The 26,630-nt window shown below is 37.5% G+C and overlaps 1 protein-coding gene across 6 annotated transcripts in view; it reads left to right on the top strand.

Annotated features, from left to right (window-relative positions):
- KIF13A (kinesin family member 13A) overlaps nt 1-26,630 on the top strand; it is a 107,856-nt gene that overhangs the window by 23,356 nt on the left and 57,870 nt on the right. For all 6 annotated transcript variants that reach the window (XM_027654109.1, XM_027654108.1, XM_027654114.1 and 3 more), the window contains exons 3-4: nt 17,152-17,164; nt 23,751-23,811. In XM_027654109.1, coding sequence (XP_027509910.1) covers nt 17,152-17,164; nt 23,751-23,811 — 74 coding nt within the window. The remainder of the gene's footprint in view (nt 1-17,151; nt 17,165-23,750; nt 23,812-26,630) is intronic.

Below are 26,630 nucleotides of genomic sequence, written 5' to 3'. Positions count from 1 at the left end.
ATTCACTCAACTTTATTGTCACTGGTTTGTTATAGTGAATGAAGTAGTTGATGTGTGAGATAGTGTAACAGAAGTATACTGAAGTACAGAATGCAAGTGGGGTGAGGCATGCTGCAGAAACACAAAAGTAGGTTTTTTTCTTTGGCTTTATGTCCATCTGAATTGCTAAAATTGACATTTACACCCATTGATAAACTTTAAAGTCATTAATACTTTGAAGATGATTGTCATTTTCTTCCTGAACAGTGTCCAGCGCCTTCCTTTTTTGGCAAAGCAAAATGAATAAGCCTATCCTGAGTAATAAATGAATTATCTTTTCCATTATCTCTCAGGAAGTTCTGATTGTTTCTGAAACCCTGCATACTACTGATCTGCTACCTGAGGAATGTGTCCACTCCCTCTATTGTATAAATACGTGGTGTAACCATTAGTATGAATCTGTTGTTCTGTTGCTCTTTCTGGAAAAATAATTAATGGTATCGAAATAGTATGTGTTTTTGTACATAAAATAATTTTCTCTGAATATATGTTCTAATAATTTGTGTAGGTAGATGTAGATGAGCATCTTATCCCTAAGAATCTTGGCATAATATCATGTCTTTTTGCTTTTGTTGCTGGAATCCTAAGTTAATTACTGAATTATAAATTCTAATCTTGATGTTGATCAAGACAACCACTTAGTCATGTGTTTCTGAAGAAGCTCTGAAGTAGAACTTTATTATCAGGGAAAGTATTGCGAATTTGTCCTGTATAAATCAAATACTGATAACACTCACATGCAAAGTATACACTTGTTCAATCAGAAGTCCATCACAGTAGTCCAATCAATTATCATCAGTTTAACATATGAGACAGGATGTGTAAATAGGTATTTAATTCACAAAATTCAGACAGACTTATGTTACTGAACATATTTGGTATTTTTAGCAGATACACGTTGTACTGAAGCACCGTATTTGTGAGAGGCCAGTTCTTTCTGAATTCTATTTATAGACTGGCCTGGAATGCTCACATGATGATATTGTTTGTAATCTTGGGTATTTATATTGCCAGCGATGCTATGGCAAAGAGCTTCTCAGTATTTCCATTATACAATTCTGTTTACAGGCTGTATACCTAGTGCCTAACATAAAGCTTGGCTCAGAGATTGAGGATGTGCCTTCTCTGCAAGTGGAATAAATTCTGTCTTCGTGTTTTTGGAAGAGCTTTGTGATTGCAGTGACTTGTATATTTCATTATCATGTTGCTACAACAAATATTAAAACACATGAAATTTAAAAAAGGATCTGAAAAGTATCCATGGAAAAATGGTCAGAGAATAGACAGAAAACTGAAACTTAGATGTTGCAGTTTGTGAGTTCACTCTAATACAGTAGAGTTTAATCCAAAATGTCCAAGGCACAAACTATTTCGAGCTGGGTTAGTGAAACCCTGTTAACAATACAGGCCAAAATTTATGTTGGCAATATATCAGCAATTTGTTTCAGTGTTCTTTAGTTTTATTAGAGCTTCAGTCCAGCTCTTTAGCACAGTTATTTAAAAAAACCCCAACATTTGAGGAGAGTAGAAAAGGAGGAGCAGAAAATAATCAAGCTGGCAAGAGAAGAATACCATTTTTGGGGGGAGGTGGTCAGGTATTTAATGGAATTTTTCTGTCTTCTTGTTTGAATTGCTTATTTTTCACTACATGATATTGATCTTTGGTTGGTTAAGTGAGATAAGGCCTGGTAGTTATTGTCCTGTAAAGTATTAGGAGCTGAGTTTTGTATTTTCTATATTTACTAACCTTCAGCTTTATTCTCTAACTCCATTTCAGCAGCTTATCTTGCAGTCCAGCAAGGAGTGAAGCAGCAACTTCATAAAGCAAAGAGTATTTTTGTACATTGAAACTTGGGCTTTACGAGCAAGTGAACCTGGTCCTTCTGTAATTCAACTTTTGAGAAACCTCACTGCCAGCTTTTGGATCTTGAGCACTTACTTTCTGCTATAAAGAATTTGTCTGTATTGCCAAGGTAATCTTAATGAGAACGGGAGGGAGGAGTTGAACATTTTTTTGGCATCTCCTATCATTTCTTCTAATTGTTTTTATAAAGCTCCAAAAGCATCTTTAAATGTTCATCTGAATTAAAACAAAATAAATTAAAAAAACTCATTTAATATACTTTCTAAATTCTCAGTTAGTCAAAAGATATTTTTTCCTACCACTGATGAGTAGAATCATATTCTCAGACTGACGTATTTTTATAACCCTGAGCAAATTGTCTTAGGGAAACAGCAAATGTGACACTTGAAAAAAAAAAGGGGGGTTTTGTAATTAGGCCCAGGCTTTTACTGTAGCCTTTGTGAAGCTATTTCCTGGCTACAGATGTGCAGAGCAACATCTTGCTGCTCCATTCTTGTTTGCTCAGCATCGCACTGCTGTGACAGCATTGCTTGTCAATGCAGATTTTGAAGAGGCTGTTTTATGGTTGCTCTTTGCATGTCTCTGCTGTTAACAAAGAGAAAGGTGGTCCTCTGAAGGAGCACGCCCTGGAGACAGGAGAGGCAGTAGCTATGCTTGTGCAGGGCATGTGTCTACAGTGGTGGCTTGTGTTGAGGTTTCATCTGAGGGGCTGTTGATGCCTCTGTGGCCCTTTATACCTTCAGCTGTGTACGTGGGGACCTTTTCTCGCTACTGCTTGTGCTGCTGCACCAAGATCCTGTGGGATAAAAGTTGGAGATAGAGTACTATCCACTTCTGCTGTCTACCACTGTGATACATGGAGAAATAGCCATTGGTTATTTTCTTCTGTAAGGAAAAAAGAATCTTTCTCTTCTACTTACCCTCCCTCTCTCTTCTTTCCTTTCCTACCTCTGGGGTAGAATGTGATACTAATGATTTTTGTGTTTGACAAGCTGGGGTTGCATTTGATTTTATGTATACAATATATATATGTATACAAAATTCCAGAGGATTTTTTTTTTTTTTTTTTTTTTTAGTGAGAGAGGATTTAAAAAACTCTTGATGCTTTTTGCAGTGCTGTACAGAAATTGTGTCTATTTGTAACTGCCCAAGAGTCGAGTTACTGTTCTCATAGTAACTGAAGTAATTACCCTAAATATCTTATACAGATTAAGTACCATTTGGAAAAACTATATTTATGTTAAAAAATTATAAATTCTATGTATCTTTATGTTGTGCAGTTACCTTATTTTTGGCTGAGCTTGACAGTAATTTTTATACAAGTGATCCATAACTAGAGTAGATGTTATATTGACCTTTTGGTTTTATCTGTTGGGGTAGATTCCATTACCAAAGTGAGGCTGTTTAGATTATGGAAGACACATTAAACATGAAATAATTGCTTTTCTGCTTTTTTATTGACTAGTTAGCTACGGGTGTTGCACAAAGGAGAAGGTACAGGTGTGTTCAATAGGGCATGCAAAGAACATCCATTTTTGTGTGAGATAGTACAATGGACATTAAATAAAAACAGAATTGCAATCCTAGAATGTAGCCCCTCAGTTTATGCTATAACAATAGATGTGGAAAGCTGTATTCGACGGAAGCTTTTGTATGTTATATTTATCTTGATCCTCAATATTTGGAAAATGAGGGATAGAAAAGCTAAGATGTTTGTCAAATTTTCCACTGCAACCAGTTGAGAAGAAAACTGCAAATAAAGCAAATATTTTTAGTCCTTTAGATTATGCAGCAAAAATACTGTCTCTAGCCTTGCTTTTTTTCCCTGGAGTACAATTTCTTAGATGCAGCTTTTGAATTGGATGATGCCACAAAATCTGTTTGCAACATATTTAAACAAATAAACAAAAGTACTGAGTATTGCTTCATGTCCCAAGCTTTAGATTTGATTGTGCAGACAGGTCTTGAGGTAGAAGGATATTGTACTTTCAAAGGATATTTCAAAACTCAGTACTGTCACTTTGGTCTTAGGCTTTTGTATCATCTCTTTTTAAAAAATGCTGCGTTCTTTTAATCTGCATCTTTTTCTGCTCAAACAACCATAAAAGGTGTCCTAGGAATGGCATCATAATTTCAGATAATTGCAAAAAGCTGACCAAGGAGTTTTGTAGTTAACTTATCTATTAACTACATTGTTAATTTAGTTTAAAAAACTAGTGTCTAGCAAAAGTATTGATAGCATTTTTAAGAATCAGACTTAATTATTTTCTACAATGCTTTTCAACACTTCCTGTGTGAATAGTATTGGTTGCGTAGCTTAGCTGTGGTTTCATACGCAATTTTATTCCTTTTGGAAGGGACATGCTCTTTCTGCAAGTTTCCTTAGCTTCATTTTACAAAGACTTCTGAGAGATTCAATATTCAGACTAATTTTACATGTTTCAATGAGTTATTTTAAGCTATCAAGGCACTGATACTTGTGCTTCAGGTTTTTTGGAGGAGAAGAAGCCGGTCACAGCCCATGGGCTGTGACTTTTAATTTCTCCCAGTTAATTAAAAATGGCAGACTGAATAGGGATGAGGCATATGTCTAGCTAAAATCTTCTCTTTCACCACTACACATCTTGTATGGAGTCCTGAAGAGATGTCTGCTTGGTCTGGTTTTTCTTCTTTTATAAATGAAGGGCTGAATATGGGTAGGGTGGAATATACTGGCAGCACGATGCTGCTGCGGCCGTTGTTAGAGCGCGGCAGCCACAGAAAGTCGTGGGAGGACCTTCAGGTGGGTTGTGGCTGGATGATAAAAGGGTACATGAAACTTACTGTGAAACACGAAGCTCTTCTGACCTTACATACCCAGCCGTGGTTTCTGGACTGCCTGTTCTCAGATGAATCATTTTGGAGTTTTCCTCGTTCAAGGGAAACATCAGCTTAGCGCTCAGCAAATGGGTAAAAAATGGTGAGAGACTGTCATGACCTACTGGAAAACCATGTCGGGAAAGAGCAGGGAATGAGGGAGGAAACTTCATGTCTCTGTGCAGCTGCAAAGTGCTCTCAACTGCTGTGCTTTATTCTGGCCCTCCTGTTTCATAAACGTGTGCTGGGACTAGGGAGAGGTAGAGAATGGCAGTAAGGGTGGTGAACTTATAGAACACTTTTACATGAGGATCCAATAACAAATTTAGAAGTGTTTGGTCTAGAGGAAGACAGCTGAGTAGGGAAAAGGGATATGGTTAGAGATCTGTACACCCATGAGCAACAGGAGAAAGGATTTACTGCCTGTTATCTTACAGGAATGGTGGGACTTAAGTTATCTCGAGTTAGATTCAGAACAAGGACAAAGATATGCCCATAATTAAACTGTGAACTTTTGTCACAGGATGGTGTCACTTTTAAAAGTCCATCTGATTTAAAAATTGTTAGATAAATTAATATAAAAAAATAAATAATTGAAGGTCATTAAGCCTGAACATACCAGTCAATTCTGTCTGTAGTTTCTCACTGCCCATGGCTGGTTAGAGCATGCATGTTCTGCAGCTGACTAGGCTGCTGCTGAGTTTTCTGCTGTACATTCATCAGGTGGCCTGATTAAAGGGTCTGATGGCTGTTAGAAGCAGGGTCTGCCCCTCCTGTGATGTGGCAGTGGCCTGGCAGTCAGTACAGCTTCACCCCTTTCTCCCTGGTTTCATGTTTCCCAGTTGCACATTGACGTTTACTGTGTACATTCCCTGCATTGATACAGCTGGTTTCTGGTTTTGTGAACTAAACCAGTGAAGATAATTTTTCAAATAAAGAACGGCAAATCAAACTAATGCTCCCTCCTGACACTCCTCTCGCCTTGCAGCTGTCTGGCAGAAGCCCAGCCGAATGTGACAGACTGTGGCACGGAGCTGGGAACAAGAAGCTGGAGAAAAGCAGAAACTTCTTAAACTGGCTCTGCCTCTTGAACAATTACAGTGAGGTGTTCTTAGAGCAACTGTTGCCAATGTCTTTTAGTCTGAAGATTACTCATTCTGCCTCAGACCTGAAACAGAGCATACACAACTGAAACCTTACCTGTTTTTCCTCCTCCCCCATCCCCTGCAGAGATAAAACCTGCAGCCTAATTAAAGATACAATCTCTGCTTTCAAAGTTTTTCTTTCTCTGTTTCTGATCAGAAAGAATTTGCTAGTTAAAGCATTTCTTCACGTTTCAAAAATAAAGCAATTTCTATCGTTCTTGCCTCCTTTCTGATCTCTATTGCAAACTGAAATGTGTCATGATTCCTCCTTTTGCAATGCACGGAAGACCTAGGCAACAGCGGTTCAAGAGTACTGAAGGAATACAGCAAAGACTGGAAAGAGTTATACTTTCTATGCAAAGAGATTTTTGTTTCCACGTTTTCCAAAGTTTTTAAATGTGAATGTTTCCTCATAAACAGTTCAATATGAATGCGACATAGGAACTATGCCATTCTAAAAGACTCTTGGTAGTCCTGGATTTTGGAGTAGCATCGGGCTTGGTAGTGTCTTGGACTTTTGGAGTGTTCTTTACATTTGAGATTCACTGTGCTTAAGAAATATGAATTCAAACTGATTTGAAGTCAAGATGGCTAGAGGACTGCAGAACCTTGTACATAGAAGTGTGTATGCTTAGAGCTAGGAGGGAAACATAACACATGAGAGCATATGTAGAATGCTCTCTCGAGTTTGATTGAAGGGTTAAATTACAGGACAGTGTTGGTACAGAAACAAAAAAACCTGAGATTAAATTTCTTCACTGTCAAAATTTGGGAAAGCTTTCTGGACAGTAGGACCATAAATAGCATTTCATGAGGCAGAACAACATTGAATTATTCAGACTCCATCTCAAAAGACTTCATGACGTCATTGCCTGTGACAATTGTGGACTATATGACCTGGAGATTCTTGCTCTATGTTTTATTGCTTTGTTCAGCCAGCTTATATATATTGGCAGATGTAATCTCGCTCTTTAGCTCTAAGAACAAACATAACTAATTTTTTGGTTTTATCTTTTCAGGAAATACTGAAAATGCATTTCAGTTCTTAATAACTCTCTGATCACATTAATGACTTGTGTACAATTATATTGTGACCTCCTTTTAGATTTTCTAAAAGCCATCAATGTCTATGAAGTCTGAGATGACTTCTGTTTCTCTTGTAGTTCTCCCTAAAACTGCCTTCTTGCTGTGGTTGTGATCCTGTGAGTCATGCCCATGTTTTCTTTTTGAAATCGACATTTCTTATATTGAAAACTGCTTGTAATACTTTATCAGGAATTTTAATTAATCTCCCTTCATCTGCCAGAGGAAACTAGAATTTGCTACTGTGATGTTACAAGTAATCTTGTCCCAGCTCGTTCGCTAAAAATCAATAGGTGAAAGCTGGATGCCAGTCCTTGCCTCATAACATCACTTGATGGGCACAGTGAATAATATTCTTCACAGGAGACTGCCTGTATCTCTTTGGAGATGTGAAAAAATTTTGGTCATAAAAGCCAGGTGTGAAACTCCACTGAAGGTTGCTGGGCTGCCACAAATTTTATACTACATTGAAAATTTCTTTTTATAAAACTGCTGTATATTGGTTGGTGTGGGGACCATATCATCTAAGGATTTCTAGAGGTGGCTTTTAATTGACTTTTTTAAATTGGAACAAGTTTGGTATGAAAGTAATGGTTACAAATTGCTGAGTCACAAACCTTTCAGATCATCTCTTATATTAATGTTCATGCTACTGCTGTATGCCACAATATCTTTGAAAAATTTATTTTAGCTTTTTTCACAGAAAGGTTGAGGTTGGAGGCCCCACTGCTCAAGCAGGGCCACTAGGGCAGGTAGTGTGGGACTGTGACCAGAGGGCTTCTGAGCATTTCTAAGAAGGGAGAGTCCAGAACCTCCCTGGCAACCTGTGCCAGTGCTTGGTCACCCTCCCAGTGATAAAGTGGAACCTCTTGTGTTTCAGTTTGTGTCTCCCTCCTCTTTAGGTCCTCCCTTCAGATATTTATATACCTGAGATTCCCCTTGAGCCTTCTCTTCTCCAGGCTGAACAGTGCCCGCTCTCTCAGCCTCTCCTCATAGCAAAAATACTCTGGTTCCTAATTTTTAATTTTTTAAATGGGATTTTATCATTCTCCATCATATAAAACCAGAATAAGAATATGAATTCAACCCTTTAGAATTAAATTAGATCTGACAAAAGAATTTCCTTAACACTGGATCCACATATAATTTGGGTCTTTTAGTCTGTTATCTGTTAACATAAAATCATCCAGTCTTGAGATGATCCTTGCTTTTTCAGCCCTGTAAAGAGATTAGACTTCTATTGTTACTGCAGGTCTAAATGTTTCCTATTTTGTTGTACATAAGCAGTGTGTACTTCATTTTTCGGTCAGGAAGATTTAGGAATCTTGTTTATTTTTCCACAGTGCTCATTGTACTGGTTGGAATAAAGTCTGGTGTGTTTGTCACTCCTGTAATTTATGATTTTACCGTATGGCACCTGGCAAGGAGGTGGTTGTCATTTCTACCAAGTACGTTACATACATAACATAATTCCTGCTAGAGAGGTCTTACCTTCAACCTTTGCTGTAAAAAAAGGAAATGCTTGTGGCTCAAAGTAACATAATGATTATATAAGTTGTCACGAATTCACAGCTCGTTGGAGAAGGAGCTTAATTCTCTGTTAAATTCTCTGTTAAATTCTCTGTTAAATTCTCTTTTTTCTCACCTCTTTTGTTGTGTAGGATATGTTCTCTTTTACCTTTCTGCTGTCTACTAGAATGGCATCTAATCTCTTGTCTGGGGTTCTCAGATGAAAAATCTCTGAGTGTCATTGCAGTTACCACTCTTCTCTGCTCGGAATGATACATTCTCAAATTCTAGAAATGAGTTCAGGTTGTACCTTTCCCTCCAGGTTCAGTAACTTAATGCTTGATGTCTTCTTTCTGTAAAGATTGCTACCTGCCTTGGCAGTTGTTCTCTTTTTGTTAACTGATAAACATGGAGGACACACTTTGAAGAATTTTTCTAGCGTTTGGGTAACTTTTGTGGTTCATTTTATGGTTACTGGAGCTGACTAGGCTACTGCCTAAGCTTAGGGAACAGTGAAAAGTTCTCTAGAGGTCCTGCCTGTATGACTTCTGTACAAGAATAGTCTCAGTACTTTTAAGTGTTGGTGCAGTAACAGCTCAATTCCCTTTGTCTATTTATGTAGAATTGGTTTGAGTTTGTGTTCCTGATACATTGTTCCACACAATAAACGTTATTTATCCCATGAATCATCATCATCTTTTCTACAGAGTGTCCACTTTCTGGCAAATGGTACTAGTTGTTAAGTCTGTTAAGCAAATATGTCATCTCAAAGTCACCAAAGCAGCTGGTATTGCAACCAGCTGAGATAGAAAATGTTTTTGAGTGAAGGGATGGAATTTGCTCTGCTAATGTGTATTGTCATCAAATCTAAGTTTTAATTTTAAATACAAATTAATGAACAGTATTTTTCTTTCTGACAAGTTCATTTAATATTCATGCCACTAAAAACACATGCTAGTATGAAACAAAAGTAGTAATTTGTGAATTTTGCTGAATCTGAGACACTTTTTCGTACTGCAGTTACGTTTAAAGAATGCTAACATACGTTTGCAGAGCTGTGTGAAAGGATGAAGTGTCAAACCCAATTAGCATCTCTCTTGAAATCTCGTTAGTAAAATAAAGTAGATGACAACTGAATGATAATTTTCCGTGTTGTGGTAAAGGAATGTGGCAGTGAGACCTGGGGGTTCTTGTCTGTTGTCCAGCTTGAACACATGGTCAAGACTGGTGTACCTCCAACTTCAGTAACTTCTCAAATATATCCTTGTCCTGATTCAGTAGGAAAAAAATATGCTTACCTTCCATAAAAAGAGTGATTTTTTTTCCTCTTTTTTTCTGTTTACTGAGGAAAGTAATGTGTTAAAAACAAGGTTCAGATCCAGTTACTTGGTTAACACTTACAATTTAGTTCTTTCTAGTCTACAGTCTTGCCACTGACTAGAGATCTTCTGTCTTGACCCTTGCCAATGAAGCTGTTGATTGCTCTGTATATGTCTTTCTAGCAAATTGTAATGCCTCAGTTTTGAACCAGCAAACTAACAAAAACCAAATTTAATTTATGAAATACTGTGTTGCTTATCAAATTTCCTTCACATGCCCTTGAAGGCAATCTGTCGTGGATTAAGTACTGTATATGGTGATAAAATAGCAATGTATTTTTCAAATAGCTTTGAGCACTACCTCCACAGGGAATATATCCTCACTGATGTTTTGATGGTTCTTACAAGCATTTCTGAAGGTATTTTAAAGAAGTGGTAGTGTTGAAAGGGAACATTTTCCATTGAGACTGGAGACTTAGGAGGTGGTTAATAGCTGCGAGTAACTGACTCCAGTGACTGGTTGGGTGTGAGAGTCTCAATAGAGTTTGTGCACAGAGTTGAAATGCCAGTTAATGCTTGGGGTGTTTTCTCCTCAAGAGCACTAGTAACAAATGCAACAGAATAAGAATAATGGGTGCCTAAGAAATACCACTGCAGTTTTATTAACATTCATAGAATGTGTTTCCACATACTTTCCAGAACTCTTGACAGCAGTTTCATTGCATTCAGGCTAAGAACCATTCATTGGAGACTAACCTTAAGAGCTAACAGATCTTGGGTGCTGAGATCAAATTCTTTTTCCCCTGCCTCATTTCCTCATCTTGATTAGCTAAACCTGATTAGGTAGTGAAAATCTCCTTGTTTAGTTTCTTGTGCATTCAGTTTTATTGGAAAGGAGGGGGAAAGACTTGTTTTAAAAAGGATCAGGAGAACTTGGTAGTGTATCTACCCTTGCTAGGAACATTAGGTGACTTGCATTCTTTTGCCTTTTTGTTATGAGTCTAGCTGGATGTTAATAAGAACAAGCTTGGTATACTTGTGATTGTGGCTACGCTGTAATTGTAATTGGGGTAGCAGGTTTTCATTGCAATAACTAGAGTCTTGGATAAGTTTTGAATGAGTATGATTAAAGACTTGGGGAAAATAGAGTATTTAACACGGTAGGTTCTACATGGAGTCTAAGAAGTCAGGATTGCAGTAGAGCTCTTTGGTCTCAGAGCAGAATGACAATTTTAGTTAGTTTTTGCCTTTTCAATAAAACTAAGTAAATTAACCGAAATGGGATTTAAAAAAAACCCCAAACATACTCCCCCCCCCCCCCCCCCCCAACTTATTTTGTGTAGGAGAGTATTCAGATTATTTTTTGGTGAGTTTTTTAGCAGAGGGATAGATGAATCTTTCTGCTATTGGGTGGTGACTGCTCTCCTAAGCCAACTGCTGTTTGCACAGTGGTGTTCTGTTGCATATAGGATAGGTGTCAGCCCTTTTTTGGGCTGTCAGTAGTTGTTTTTACATGACACTAAGGCTTGTGTGTAAAGATTAGAAACACTTGAACTTCATGTCAACAAATTGCTGGCATTGGAATAATAATGCCTTGGGCAGTAAAAATAGTCAGAACTTGGGAGCAAAGGTAAGTAGTGACTAATAATGTTCCTGGACAGTTGTCACTTGCTGTTTTCCTTGTTGTAAATGTCAGAATATAATGCCTTTCACTTACTTTAATGAGCTTGTGTTGGTTTCATAACCTGTGGTTTCACTGCTGTAGTAAATGAACTTCAGTGCTTGGAGTGGAACGCTGTTATGGTGAAATATCCAGGCATTTTCTTCTTTTTTCTCATGGAAGTCACTCTGCTACTGTAATGTCTGTTTTGTTTAACTTGCACTGCAGTATTTGTCATTCTGATTTTGGTGTCTGACTTTTCTCTTAGCATAGTAGGTTTCTATTAAGCATGTGAGAACAACTTATTAGAGTATACATCTGTTTCTCGTGGTGTTTCTGATGATCAGTTACTACCTTATTATGCAGGCACTTGCTCAAATTGCTTTGCTTGTTAAAATGCTTTTCTTTTGCTGTTCTTCAAAGGATTCTTTTGTCCATAGAGCAGACTTTTGCTGGGTAGGAGGATTAAATAGATACCTTGTGCAAGAATATAAAATAACTAATTATCTATATTTTTGTACATATGTGTGCTCACACAGTATGTAAAGTCACTCTTCCAGGAATCCTGGTATTGAATTGTGGTGCCAGCTTCGTTAGTCAGCTGTACAGGAGGTGCCCCAGACAAGCACAAAGGTGGGATGCTGTTTCCTTTAAGAGCATAGCCCCTGCCATCTACTTCAGTCTCCTTCTGCATTTAGAAAATTCATGGAGGAAATGGACAAATAAATGTCCTTTTTCTGTGTTCTTTGTAGAGAAAGTGGTGTACTGCCAGTAGTTTGCAGTATATAATCGTCTGAAACTGTTACTGTGGCAGCCTGTGATCTTTTCCTAGGTAGTTTAGTACAGTGTCCATCAATAATATATAGCCACACTTTTTAACATGCTTGGTATCAAGCCTGCAAGTAACAGCCTGTAGTGATAAACCATGAGACAAGGAAGGGTCCTAGAGCTATATGATCTTACTGTGAAAGATAGGAGAAACACTATCCCTCTGCTTCTACATAATTTACATTGTTTACAGTTAGGAGTGCTGAGTGTCTGCTGTCTGTGCTGCAGTCACTCTGAAAACTTCCTACACATGGATAAACAGTGCTGTTTCTTCTATCCCGGACAGCGAGGTACACTTGTTCTGATGGTCCTGCCACTGGTTTGTTTCCTTGCACTCTGCCTTGGAGTGAGGCAAATGCACACTGCTGGTGATATACTCAACCTGAGTTGTAAAGCAACCTGATTTTAGAAAACAAAACAAAATTTAAACCCACTTAAAATTACTACAGTATTTGTTTTGATGGACTGGTCTTTAGATTCCAGAGGTGCTGAAGCAGTGAAATGTAAGAAATAATATTTTCTATCACAATGATCTTTTCGATTTGCTCATCGTTATACTTCCAGAGGAGAGAGGAAGACTTTTTTCAGCTCATCATATAAAAACCTGAAGTCTTTTCTCCCTTGTCTCATATACTGATAGTTGCTTGTAATAATTCTTTTGACCAGTTACCCTGAAGAGTGCATCAATGACTATGTAGCCACTTAACTGTAAACAATTATATATTTGGGAAATCAGTGAGTACCATGAATTTGCTGTGGTTGCCCATGTGGTGAGAGCAAAAGGGGATTTCAGACTCAGTCTTAGATGATGACTTTTGGTATAGTCAGCTTACAAGAGCTGCAAAGTCATCTGATTCATTCATTCGTAGATACTATGTGTGGTTATTTAACATAACTGGTTATGATTGCTTCATCTTGATTAACTAATGTGAGAAAGGAAAAATCCCACTAAATACTTTCCAAAGTCTGAAACCATTATAGTATGATTGTGACCTACTTGGCTTCTTAGAACAGCTGAATTGGAGATGAATTTGGCTGTGTGAATGTTCCAAATAATCTGAGACCTGTTTTTCAAAGATGCCCTGGTCTCTGTCTCCTTTAATGTGGAGTACCAGGGTTTACACCTACGGTTTGGTTTTGATCGTACCTTGTCCCTACTGAAGGTGACTTTCTTAACTGGGGGTGAGAAGCGGGTGGGGTGATGAAACCCCATTATATGCAATAGAGAGAAAAAACAATTCTGTCAAGTTTTTTTTTTGATTTATAAAATGTTTTTCTTTCTGGTAGAAGTGACATTTGCTTGGAAATGCTGACAACACTAGCTAAGGGACAAGAAAGTTCTTGTTCTGAAAGTTATGAAGTCTTTAAGATGACAGTATCACACATTTCTGGATGCTCACAGTGCAAGAGTGTCTTCTATTGCTTCTTATTGCGTGGGACTAGTTTTCTCTATGACAAAAGAAGACTCCTAGGGGAGAATGTAGGTAGTTAAAAAGATAAAAAAGAGGAAACAACCTTTGCTGTTGTTAAACTACTAGCAAAGTGCACTCTTCTCACAGTATACTGTTATAGGCAGTGGGGTAGTTGTTAAGGAGAAACTGTGAATGCAGTCAAGAAGGCTTCTCATTCATGTTCTATAAATTGTTTATCTGGCTTAAAATTTTAGGTAGCTACACAGTCTGGAGTCTTCATGTGTGTTAGCCAAGACAGGAGAGGCTTAGTACTGTTGTGAAAGATAAAGCCTGAGCAGATACCAACACCAGACACACTACTCGGTAAAGTTGGAAAATCATTCTAGTGATATTTTACCAAAGTCATGATGGCTTAAGGACAAAGGCAGAAGCAAGTTCAGAAGCTTTGTGGTCATTGAAATTTATGCTTTTCTCCTGGCCTATGAGAATATTTTCCAGGCTCTTGATGGTATTTACTTGGGTTTTGAGTTCCAGGCATGTGAGAAAAGTCAGTCTTCTGTCTGAGAGTGCAGGTTGAAGATGCCTATCAGGTTAAACCAAAATCTGTTGTTGTGCAGATGCATTAAAAGGTTAGGTAACTCTGATAATGTCCTGAAGTGTATACTAACTGTCCACTTTAGAGGAGATTTTGTTGTCACTCAAAAGGTATTACTTACATCTTATCATTGACACCAAGGATGATTAGACATGTAATTAAAAATTCTTGGAAATAAACATTCTAATTGTTGTATCTTTGGTCTCTTGTCCATACATGTATTGTGTGTGTGTCCCTGCCTCCCCAGCCCCAGCTGTGTCACTGAATCACCATGTTTCTGTGGTCACTGGTAAAAATTGAGACAAATTCAATTATCTTTGAAGCTGAAAGCTGCTGGTTTCTAGGAAGGAAAGAAACCATGAAGTACATATTAAAATAAAATAAAAAAACAGACCAAAAAAAGTATGTGAAAAATTGATTGAGGGTAATGCAGGGATTTATAGCACATCTTTAAGCTGCTACAGATGTGAATTCTGGTAAACTGTACACGGTTCTTTATTTATTAGTCTGAGTCCTTTGATTGAAGTAAGTATTTTGGAGTGTCTCCACCTGAATCACTGCCAGGGTAATGGTTACACTGAGTTGGTTAGCTGGAATTTCCAAATAACTTAAAAATCTATCCTGTGAGACAATATAGCTGACTTATTCCAGAGACCTTTGATCATATTGCTCTTGGTGATGCAGGGAGTTGTTGGGAGTTGCTTAAGCAGGATGTGACATTATGGTAGGAAACTGCGACTCCTTTTGCTTTGAAACCCCTGAGGTCAGTGATGCTACCAGGAAGCTCTGCTGTACACCAGGACTTTAAAAAGTGGCTATTACGCTTTTTTTGAAATGGACATCAAAGTAGAGTAAGATGAGACTTCCAAAAAGGTAGTGACTTATGTTGCTTCAGTTAACATTTTAAGAAATGTGTCAAACCATTTGTTTACTTCAGTTGTGTTCCGTACCTTTTCCAATTAGGCTTATAAGAATGATCTCAGAAAAGAAAAAAGAAGTTGATAAACTTTGTGTTGGTTTTTACTTCAACTAAACTGTTTAGGGCTTCCACTGAAGCTGTACAGCAATCTTATCAGGAATTCTCTAAGAAAACTGATGTATTCTGGAATTATTTTTCAAGATATGAGTGTATTTAGAAGCTTTCCAAAAGACTTCTTTCAGTAGGAATTTCTTTTCAAAGTTTTGAGCTGGTGCTGGGACTCTGTCTGGACAGGCTGATAACGTTGGACTTGCATCATATCTGAAAACGATGATTAAAATGAAAATATGCAGAGTACAACTAAATGTATTTTTCAGTTAGAAAAGAGTGCATTCTGCACAAGTTCTGAACCACCTGTACATGAGCTAACCATGGACTGAGCCTGAGTAGCGACCAATAATGAAAGGGTAAAGCTGCAGCAAGTGGTTTAGCTCAGAGGCAAACGATGTTTGCATTACACCAGTACTGTGTACCAGATATGTAACTTCTGGTTCAGGCAGACGTGTCATCCAAGGTACAAGCTGAGAGTAGGCAGAAAAGATTGCATAAGATGTGTTTGTGGATTTGCGTCGCTTTGGCATCTTTTGCTGAGCTCTTGTGTTGTGGGTTGCTGAGAAAACTACTCAAAGTGTTTTCTGTCTTCCCCCCACCTCCGCCTCCCGACTTGGTGCAGTTGGTATGCATAGTCTGGTGGATGAAAGCATGGCTTGGTCCCACGTGTTTCTGCCCTGAAAGTGTAACCTCTTGATATCTTTGAATTTTGTGTAGTATGTCTGTTGCTAATACCTTTGATCCATACCCTTATCTCATAAACCTTACAGTGTTCTCTGCTTGTCTTGTTTGTCTGTAGACCTTTCTGGTTGTGTTTTTTGTCTTCATCCATATTATTTTTCTTTCTTTCTTCCATGTTTTTTTCCCCCTTTATGTGAAGAGCAACTGGAAATTTCTTCTGTGTATCATTTCAGGCTTATTTCAATATATAATTTAAACATATGCCTCAGGTTGTGGTTTTGATGAATGGCTTGTCAGTCTAATTCTGCACTGTATGTTCACCTCCCCTCTTACACTGCCATTAATGAGCACAGGGCAGCATAATGAAACAGTGCAGTGATCTCACTTGAAACCAATCCCACCAAAAAAATCCTCAAACTGATTTAATTTACAGTGTGGCCATATGGCTGCCAGCATAAGCATAAATGCATTTAAGGACAAGTTGAAGTACTCTGAGCTGGTGTCTTTAGACTAGGGGTTTGTAGTCCCTGTTTTATTTCTGACAGCACTCATTATAGTTATGTGCAATGAAAGGTAATGGTGCTTTTGCATTGGTTTCTTATGCTCTGTGTAGGCTTTCTGTGGCCAGGGAGAACACAGGTTTATTTTTTTTCACACCTCTATAATCTCTACAAAAAACATTTGTTTGTCTCTTACCTTGGTCATGCATGTGTAGCACTGCTGAAGTCAGTGAGGCTTCACCCTGGCACCTTGGTCTGCCAATTTGCAGACTCAGTTTACTTGCCACCAAAGATGGGCTGTGTGTCGACTTCCATGACAAAACAGATTCTCATCTACTTTCTGGATTTCAGTTCTGTTTGATTTTTATATCTATAAAGAATCTGACCTTTTCTTTTAATGTGGGACTGTATTAGTAATTAAATACTTACTGGTTAAAAATCTGTGATGTGTCATTTAAATATCTTCTGATGTGATTATTCCTAAATTCATTGTGGATTAAAAAAAAGTTCAGATAGTGATGACATTCACTGACTTTGTTTTTTTTCTTTTTTTTTTGCTGCCTTCTCTTTATGTGAATGGTATATTCATGCTTCTTGTCATCATTGCTGATTTTCTTGCCAATCATCTAGAAAACCACCTAAGGTAAGTATTTTGTCTCTTTATACATTTATATCTACTTGAAAATGTTGCACAATGCAGAAGAGTTGGGCATGTTATCTGTTCCCCATAATTCCAAGTTAAAGACTTCATAATTTCAGAAGAATATATTTTAATCCAACTGACATGCAGGCAAGGCACACGACTTGTTAAAGCTGCGACAAGGGCAAGCCATAATTTTAAGGCATTCATAAAAATATTTGAAAAAGTAAACGAGTATTGTGTGTAAAACATTTCATTGCACGCAATTCTGCTTAAAAGTTAAAATACTGTTCTTAAAAGGTGACAAAATGCATCCAATGAGAAGCAAATAATTTTTATTTGTACTGGATGATAGTCAGAAATTAATAATTAGTGTAAAAGTTGCCAAGGTACACCAGAATTCACCTAGAAAGGATTGTCTGTGTTGTCTGTAGTGCAGAGGAAGGGCAGGAGAAAAGTGTTGTGTACCTATATTAGGAAATTAATAAAGTTCTTCTATCAATGCCAATTGATATATTTAACACAAGGGAGTTTGATCACTGTTAAACCTTTCTTTTAAAAGGAAAAAAAATGCCTCCTTTCTGTTGTAATTTCACCTGAAAAAAGGTGTTTTTTACAAGAGCCTTCCTTTTCTGCAGTACATCATTCGTGTTCTATTATAGGCAAATAAAGTTATTCTCAACATTACATAAAAGCTCAATTATGGCCTTATATTTCTTTGACAAAACCAGAACAGCTGCATGCTTGTGCGTAAATGTCACATTATTGTTAGGTATAGTTGGATGGTCATTAATATCCTCAAGCTATAATGCTGAAACTTCTGACGTTATGTGAAATGTTTTCAGTTTGAGACAGAATAAGGTTCATGCCATCAGTGGAAAACAGGCTTTGTTGAGTTTGTGAGGGTGTGATATGAGTTGTGAATGTTACTTGATTTATACAGTTTTTAGGGTACTGCATGTAGTTGATCTTCAAATAAGGATTATTTAAAATAAAATTTTAGAAATATTGGAATTCTCTTTGTCTTTAATGAACTTGCTTATCGTCAGCCATGGATGAATTATTTTGCCACTTCAATTTGGTACCTCAGAAGCTGTGATAAGAAAATTTATTATAAGGATATTAGGGTGTTTTGCTATTTCTACAAACATCGCATTTAAGTGTAATTTTGTGACAAAGGTAAAATGATTGTTCTGACCTGAGATCTGTGAACTGTGCCCTAGGCCACCTTCAGATTTTCTTTCCATACTTCTTCAGCCCTGTTGTGGGTCTTGTGTTTGTCATACAGTGACCAACTTTTTTTTTTTTTTCTCAGTTCTTAAATGGCATCCATTTACATTAAGCTTACTGGTGTAGACTTTGTTTGCTGTTTCCTTGTGGATCTCCTTTATTACTTATTTCCATCAGCAGTTGTAATAGGCATGTAGGAACAGCTGCCTCATGAATGAAAATTTCCCTTCCTCAGTTATCCCTTCCTTTCTTTTTAGGAACCAGGTAGTCCCATAAGTCACCTAACAAGTCAGACTGACTGCTTTTCAGTGAAAGTAGAATGTGATTAATTGGCTGTCTATTGGTCAGATGGCAATGGCTATTAAACATTAGCCATACATTTGCAATATTTTATAGCTGCATAGACAATACGTTAGGGGTAATGTTCAATCTGGGTAATGCATTGCTAAATTCAAACCCCAGACTCTGTCTAGCCTATACTGAGAATTAGGCTTCAAAACAATAATGAATGTGAAATTAAACTCCTTTTTAAAACTAATTATGTAATTTGGCTTAGTCTGGCAAGCAGTTAGTATTGGATATGGTACTCATTACCTATAAGTAGTTCGCCTGAGTATACTTGCATACATAAACTCTTAAAATTATTAATTCCTCAAGCATTGATTAGGGGCCTTAATGAAAATGAGTTCTGCAGAACATTGTTTTGGCTGTTCAAAATGTAAATACCCCTTTGCTGTCTGTTCAGATTCTGTGAGAAGTTACTGCTGTGTAGCAGTCAGACACAGTGACTCTTCTAGTTTAAGATCCACAATTTCATTTTTAAGCCACAGGTACAGGCGATTTTGAGACAAAACTCCAGATTTTTCACTGATGTACACAAAGGGTGCATGGACCTGCATCCCATTTTGCAGGAAGCCATAACCTCTAGCTGTCTCCTTAGCAAAATAACCAACATCTGTCTTAAACTGCTGTAAGTGTTTGCTGAAGGAATCAAAGCCACATATCTTCCACTTTTCTTAAACTTTGTGGTTACCAGAAAAAGTCTTTTGTTTAATTTCTAATATTTGCTAGCACTCCAAGTGCAATTCTCTCTAACCTAGAAATGGCCTACATAACTCTTTTTACTTGGGGTAATGTGAGCACTTACAATGATTCTGGATACAGTCGTACCAGGATCTAGCACTTCCCAGCTAATTCCTTCTCATAACTTTTCCATTTTTATATGTTTGTGCTGTAATGTTTGTGAGGTAAAATTCTTATAATAAATATACAATGAGTACCTACTCTAGCTCATATACTTATTTTTGCTGTGGGCTTCCAATTGTGCAAGGCTGTGCCCTGGTGAGTCATGTTGCATTACTTGTAGCTCTGTCTGTTACTTGACTGTTTCTGAGATGTCTAAAATAATAGTCTTAAGCTTTTTTTTTTTACAACTGTCATACAACACAGACTAAAAATACTGTGCAATGTCAAACATTGGAATAATAGAGCTGGGAAAAAACCTACACTATTCATCCCTCCATTCAAAATTTTTTGTTTATAAGCTCCTACTCTAGTGTGGCAGGTTCCTGGCAGCTTCCTTATATCTAACTTTCTCTTTTAGATGCTAGGCTGAATTATGACACGTAGAACCTTGCAAAAATAAGAAAATTTTGAGGCTTGTTTGTTAGTTCCCTGTGTAATTTAAAAGCCCAGAGTAATTTTGGGTCCAGTTGTGAGAACTGGCCAACACCCGTGCGAACTTAAATCTGCTTGTAGTTGAATGCTGATACAGACTTATGAGGTAGATGTATACCTGTCTTTCTTGGTTTTCCCATTTTGCTTGTCTTCTGAAAATTCTTAAGCTTCCTGGTACAATGGCTATGGAATGGACATCAGAGCAGTAGGAAAGCAGAAATACTCATCTGTGTAGTCACAGAGATGTAGAGGAATAACTGAAAGTTCATGAAATCTTAGTGGAAATAAAGGTAGCGATTTTAAACTTTCCATTTCATACAAAAAATACTTGCCTTTTATTTTTCTTTTATATTAAGCACCTCAATGGAATAGATTTTCCAAAATGTAGTTAAAAACTAGTTCATATGAGGTGCTTGAAGTTTAAAGGTTCTGTTTGTGTCACAGATATCTCTGTTCAAATATTTTTCAATAGTAGTTTTGATGTAGTTGGTTGATACGGTTTTGATATAAGCTGGTAAAAATCTTTGCTAAAAAGGCATTTTCAATGCCCAGTAATGCCCAGTTTGAGTATTGACCATTGAGTCTGAGACTTGGATGTTAACAGAACTTTTGATAGCTTTGATAGTCATGTTGACAGGGGGTTTAATACCTTCTTCAGGGAAAAAAAAAAAAAAGAAAAAATAATAATTAATCTGCATACTTCTGTCAGAAGAAAAAGTAATACCCACCATTTCTGTTTTCAAGGAAGAATAATCAGTGAAGATGGGAGAAGGAAGGGAGCACATTAGAAAAGACTTAAAAGGTTTCTTTTTCATAGCATAGGTTCTGTGTCTTGACCCCGAGTATGCTTGCATGCTCATCTTAGGACTGCATGTTCTGCCATTCCTGCACTGGGGGTTAGAAAAATATAAAATAGTTATCTTTTTGATCATCTTTTCTGTAAAAGGGTCACTCTTCAGGTAGGGCACTGTTCTACAGGTATTTCCTGTAAAATGCCTTCCTCACGTACACATGGAAGAGCCTTGCTGACTGGGACCAAGTATCTTGCTCTTGTATGCCTTATCTCTTACCCTGTTAATTCTTGCATTTGCAATCTGTTTTCCCAAAGGTCTGAGTTGCCCAGAAAATTGTTTTGGTTGGGTGCTTCCTTAAAGTATGCCGGAAATGTTCAAGGTAGCTGTTTTGTCATCACTAATCAAAGTAATTTTTAAGTATTCTTCTGCCAGTTTTAATGGAGAGAGGAGTTTTGCTGCAGCTGCTCTACATGTTTCGCAGATAGTGCATACCCAGCAGTTTCTGCCTTTTTGCCTGACTCTTTAAAAAAAAAAAGTCCTCTTGTTACTTCTGTTAGAGGGATTTGGCAATTTTCCAGAACAGATTTTATAAATAGACTAAGTCCATGCCCTGGCTTTTTATGTTTGTTATGAAAACATACTAAAATGCTATATTTATATGTGTTTTATCTTGAGGCAGAATTTTAATCTTCCTATTGCATAATCATTTTTGACCTTTTAAAAATCAGTCTGACCAATTTTTATCTCTTTTAAAAAATCCCAGTAAAAACTGCTTTTCTACAAGAAACTCTTGGTTATAAGCAATATTTTAGTTTTAAGAGTCTCTTTGCAAGATGAGTGTTTAAATTAGAAGTCACTGAATGATCCTGACATGATTTTCCGTGTTAACCAAGGGGAAAATGCATAGGACAATAGATTAAATTGGCCTACAGTACTGCTGTATTGACATTTAAGTCATTATACACACAAGCATGTGTAGCTGGGTAACCTTTTTAACTGGTCTCTGTGATCCACTGCAGATAATGCTTAGTTTTAAGGGGGAAGAATCGGCATCTGGTAGATTTGGATCCTTACAATAGGGTTCCTTTTTTGTGATTGAACTGCTTGCCGTTTGATCATCGGAGAGATCAGGTGTTGTTACTAAGTCCTGTGAGGAAAACTTCCATAGAATATGAGATGAGAAACAGTGGTTCCTGGACTACAGAAGTTAGGAAAAGGGTTAGGGGGTTCTTATTGATGGCAGGTTTTTATGCTTAGATTTGAAGTATGATGATCAAATGCACAAAAGTAATTTAAAGTGCCTCCTACTTATGCGGATGCCTGAAGACAAGGTGAAGTAACTGCTGCATTTTACTTGCAGTTCAGTGACCAAATTTCATCTTTGACTCAGTCACATCAGGGAACATCCTGACTCATGAAGTTGTCTCTTTCTATTTGTGCTACAGTAGTGACTCAGGCCTCCCTTTAGATTATTATTATGGGTTTGTTTGTTTTCAGAAGGGAATTCCAGAACTCATTTCACTCTTGTGGACTAGGTGTTGTCTCAGTATCGAGTCCTCTCTCGGGCCTTTTGATGTGTTTTGCATTAAGCTGGAGGAAAGGGAAAGAGGTGAGGTTACTGTGCTAACCTGGTTTTATCCTTCTGGAATGTTTGCAGCAATAGACATTTTGGGAAGATGTCTTAGATTAGATTACAGCATATCTGTAGATTAGATTGCATTGTAATTTTGAATTGCAGGGAGTTCAAGATGTTCTTGATTCCCAAAAGGCAAAAGAAAATGATCCTTCTTCTTCCTCACCTCAGGACTTCTCTCTAGTGAATTTGGGTGTTTCTGCTAACAGAGCCTGTGGCTATTGCTCTACATTGACATGCATGGATTGTCTCACTAAGGAGATCAGCTATTGGAAGATCAGGCAAAGAAAATTTTGACCCAGGCAGTTTTATTGAAAAGGTGGTTTGAGATTTTCTCCACCTTTTGTGTTCCCAAAGCAGAAAGCTAAACCAGAATCTGTATCGTTAACTCATCCACAGTCAGTTTACCATGGCAAAATGTGGAAAATACACTGCAGCTTAGGTGTGTTTGTGGCCATATAAAGCTGTAAAAAAACAATGTTAAATGTCTACACCATGATGTTCCCAAATGTGCAGAAAAAGGAACTTGGATGAAATCCCAATGTGTTAAGTGGTTTTACAGGACACTGTTCCAGGTCTGCAAGCCCACTGAGCACAATATTGAACCTCATTCAATTTCTGCCTAGCTGGAACTCTTTACTGAAGCGATTTTAAGTGATCTTTTTATTAGAGCAGGCTCTGATAGCTTGTCTCTCTCTAATAGAGCTACATTTTCTATTTGTAGTTTCTGAGCTTCCTCTGCTGAGATGCAGAACTGTACTCTTAGTTTAGGCAGGTAATCTAATACTGTTTATTTGCTCCTTAAGGCTTGTAAGTAGTAATGATCTTCACTGAGTATTAGAAGTCCATCCCATGGTGAAACTTCTGTGCATATTGTGTTGATGTCTGCCAAATAGTCATCTCACCAAATTCTTTATATTGAGTCCTTGTGGTGCTGTTTCCTTACTGTTTGTTAGTGTTAGTGCCTGGAGAAGAGTGGAGTTAGTTATTGGATTTTGGCTGTGTTTTGAAATCTGCATTAAGGGATAGAGTAAGGAGTATTTAGTATAGTATTTACAGATAGAAAAGAAGTATTGTGGTTTGCAACTCTCAAGATGTCACGAAAGTATTCCTGCTGATGAAGCTTTTTTACAGTTCTGATTTAGGATCTACAGAAACAGTAGAGACTAATTACACTGTCACAGATATGTCCCGCTTTAAAAGAAATATCTTGTAGCCAGAGGATCCTAATTTCTCTCTTTATGTGCTTCTGCAGGTGTTTGCCTTTGATCACTGCTTCTGGTCCATGGATGAATCAAACACCACAAAATATGCAGGTAAACTCTTTTTAATACATTGGACAGTGTAAATAATTTGAGAACATATGAGAGTTTGGACCTTTGTTTTGTGGAGTTGGTTTGGGGTTTTTTTGCATTGTGGAGTTGGTTTGGGCTTTTTTTGCATTGTGGAGTTGGTTTGGGCTTTTTTTCTGCATTTTGGACTGTGATGCTCAATTGGCTTCTTCACAGAAGCAGGAATCTCATTTTTACAGGATTGATTCATCTGAGTGCAAGCCCCTCATCTGAGAAGGAATGCAAGTTTTAAAGTACCCGGTACACTGTTCAGGAGGGATGCTTTTACATCTAAGCTGTAGTGTTCTTTTTTTATCACCTGAAAGAGCCTTTTGTGGTGATTGTTTCTGCTATTTAAAATTTCATTTCTGCATCAGAAATTTCTTCTGATTGGTGCTAGTGATGAACCTATGTGTTTTCAGTGCTCTGAGAGGGGAATAAAGCGTGTTCTCCTCAGACAGTGTAGTTATTTCAGGTCTTTTAAGTCATTCATAGTCTGATCGTTCATTCCTACTGTGTTTTAAGCAATCAGCTTTGTGACTCCTTCCTTCCGAAAGCTGGATAATCCGTGCAAGATTGTAGTTTTCTCATAACTGGATTTGTGTGTTAGCATATTTGTATTTTATAAGAAGACTTCTTTTGGTGGAGAGGGCTCCGAATGCTGCAATCTCAAAGCTGTGGTTTGAAAGGAAAAAACCCAGCATTCAGCTTAGGTATTCATATTATGAAGTTTTGTGGCCCATGAGATCTTGAAGGTTGATAGGATTAATTACCTCAAAGTTTGACATCAGAGGACTCATAAATGAACTGTCATATATGTGTGTTAAAATATATCTCTGACTGCTGTAGCCTCTGATGTGAAATCCCAAATCTTAAGGATTGCACTTTATCATGGATTCCACTACATTTCTTAATTGCCTGAGCAAAGAGAAGCTTCTTCAGGGAAAAACGTTCAGCATCGGTTCATCTTTCAAGAGCTGTGTTTGCACTGAACAGGTGCACTGTACAGTAGTTTAGGCTGCTAGAGCCATTGAAGCACACATCACATCACCTCCTTATGTGCCTACACACCTCTGTTTCCTTTTAAAGGAAGGAGGTGATGGTGTGCACCTAGATCTTGGCCCCATGTGCCTCTAGTGTTCACGTGGGAGCTGCACCTGTTGGGTAAGCCATGGTGTTAACCCACTTGCAGAGAAGAGAGAGAGCAGAAAAACACCCCTAACTGGTTTCTGTCTCAGTTTAACCCATCTCCAGGTGGATTCACTGGGGTTCTACATCTGTTTATTTTTAATTTGAGTCAAAACAAATTCTCTCCAGCCTGTTTCAGAAGCTGTAATTGAGTATGTCTTATCTGAAGTTTTGTTATCTGTATACAGAACAACCTCTTGTTGGGCTGGTTTCTGGAAAGCTGTGGCTCACATCTCTTCCATTTTTCTTACTGTCCAAAAAGCTATGAAGTGGTTTTTTGCCTATTCCAGTTAATGTTCCTGTGTGGAAAAAAAGAAAACCAAAACAGGGGTTTTTTGTTGGGTTTGGGGTTTTCATTGTTTTGTTGGGTTGTTTTTGTCTTTTTGGGGGGGAGGCTTTGGTATTGGTGTTTTTTTTCCCTTTTAGAAATATGCTAAGAATGTGAGTTAAAAGACTTGCATACAAAAAACAATGCTTTCACTGATTTTTTTTGTTGTTGTTGTATGGTCTTGAAGCTAACTTGTGACTTCCAGCCCTCATGTTCTAGAACATAATGAATTTGAAACAATATCAAAATAAAAGTAATTTAAAAAACACCACCAAAGTGTTTCAGACCTAAGTTACTGGGTTGTTGGCTTGTTCACCTGCTTGTGCATGAACTGATGTTATCCTATATTCAGTAATATTTCTTGGTTTAGAACCAACAAACCAAATGCTGAAATGACAATATTTCAGTTTTTATATATCAGTAATATTAAGGCTGCCAAAGTCTGTTTCACAGCTTGGCCAAAGTTACTGTGTATTTTTTATAAACAAACAAAAAATCTGTGATAACTGGTTTTGGTTGGGGTTTCTGATGATTTCTTTGCTTTGTGGAACAAACCCCAATTGTCCTTGCAAATATACATGTTGTCTATGTCCAGAGATTGTGCTAAAGACTATTACAGAATTAAAAACCTTAAAGAGTCCAAACAAGCCATCTAACCACCTGAGTTTTTGAGCTAAACTGTAACCTCTTGGATGCTGTACTACAGAAGGGTAGCTAAGTGTATTAAACATTCCCTGCCCAAAGGGACAGGGAATCCACATCTCTGTGGATGTGTGAAGTTTAATGTCATTGACAAGAGCAGGGATTAGTTGCACAATTAAAAAGAAACATGTATAAAGCTTGAAAGCTAAGTCCAGAGTGCTTGAAAATATAAGTTGTGTGAGCTTCAGGCTTAAGTAAAATTCTTAAAATAAAAAAAGATATGTGCAACAAATTTAATTGCTTGAAAAACGCTTTTACCTGTCTCACAGAAATACAGTGGAAGATGTGACAATGAAAGGTTTAAGAAGAGATTCTGAAGTACTAGGTTACCCTATTGGTCATTGCTCTCTGTGCAAAACCAAAGCACGTTCATCTTGCATTACGTTGAAAACATACATTGTTGGGTATATCGTACTATATTAAAGATTGACACATGTGACATCAGAAAACACACAGAATGCACACAGAGAACATATGCCTGAGTCCTGTGTTGACTTATGTGGCTAATTCTTCCATGTTGTTATTTTGTTTTTAAAACCAATAAACCCAAAGTTTATCCGCTCCTGGAAATGCACATTTATTACAG

This window comes from Corapipo altera, unplaced genomic scaffold (genome assembly GCF_003945725.1).
Source record: "Corapipo altera isolate COAL_440 unplaced genomic scaffold, ASM394572v1 60, whole genome shotgun sequence".
Lineage (NCBI taxonomy): Eukaryota > Metazoa > Chordata > Aves > Passeriformes > Pipridae > Corapipo > Corapipo altera.
This window is presented reverse-complemented; position numbering and strand designations above follow the sequence as displayed.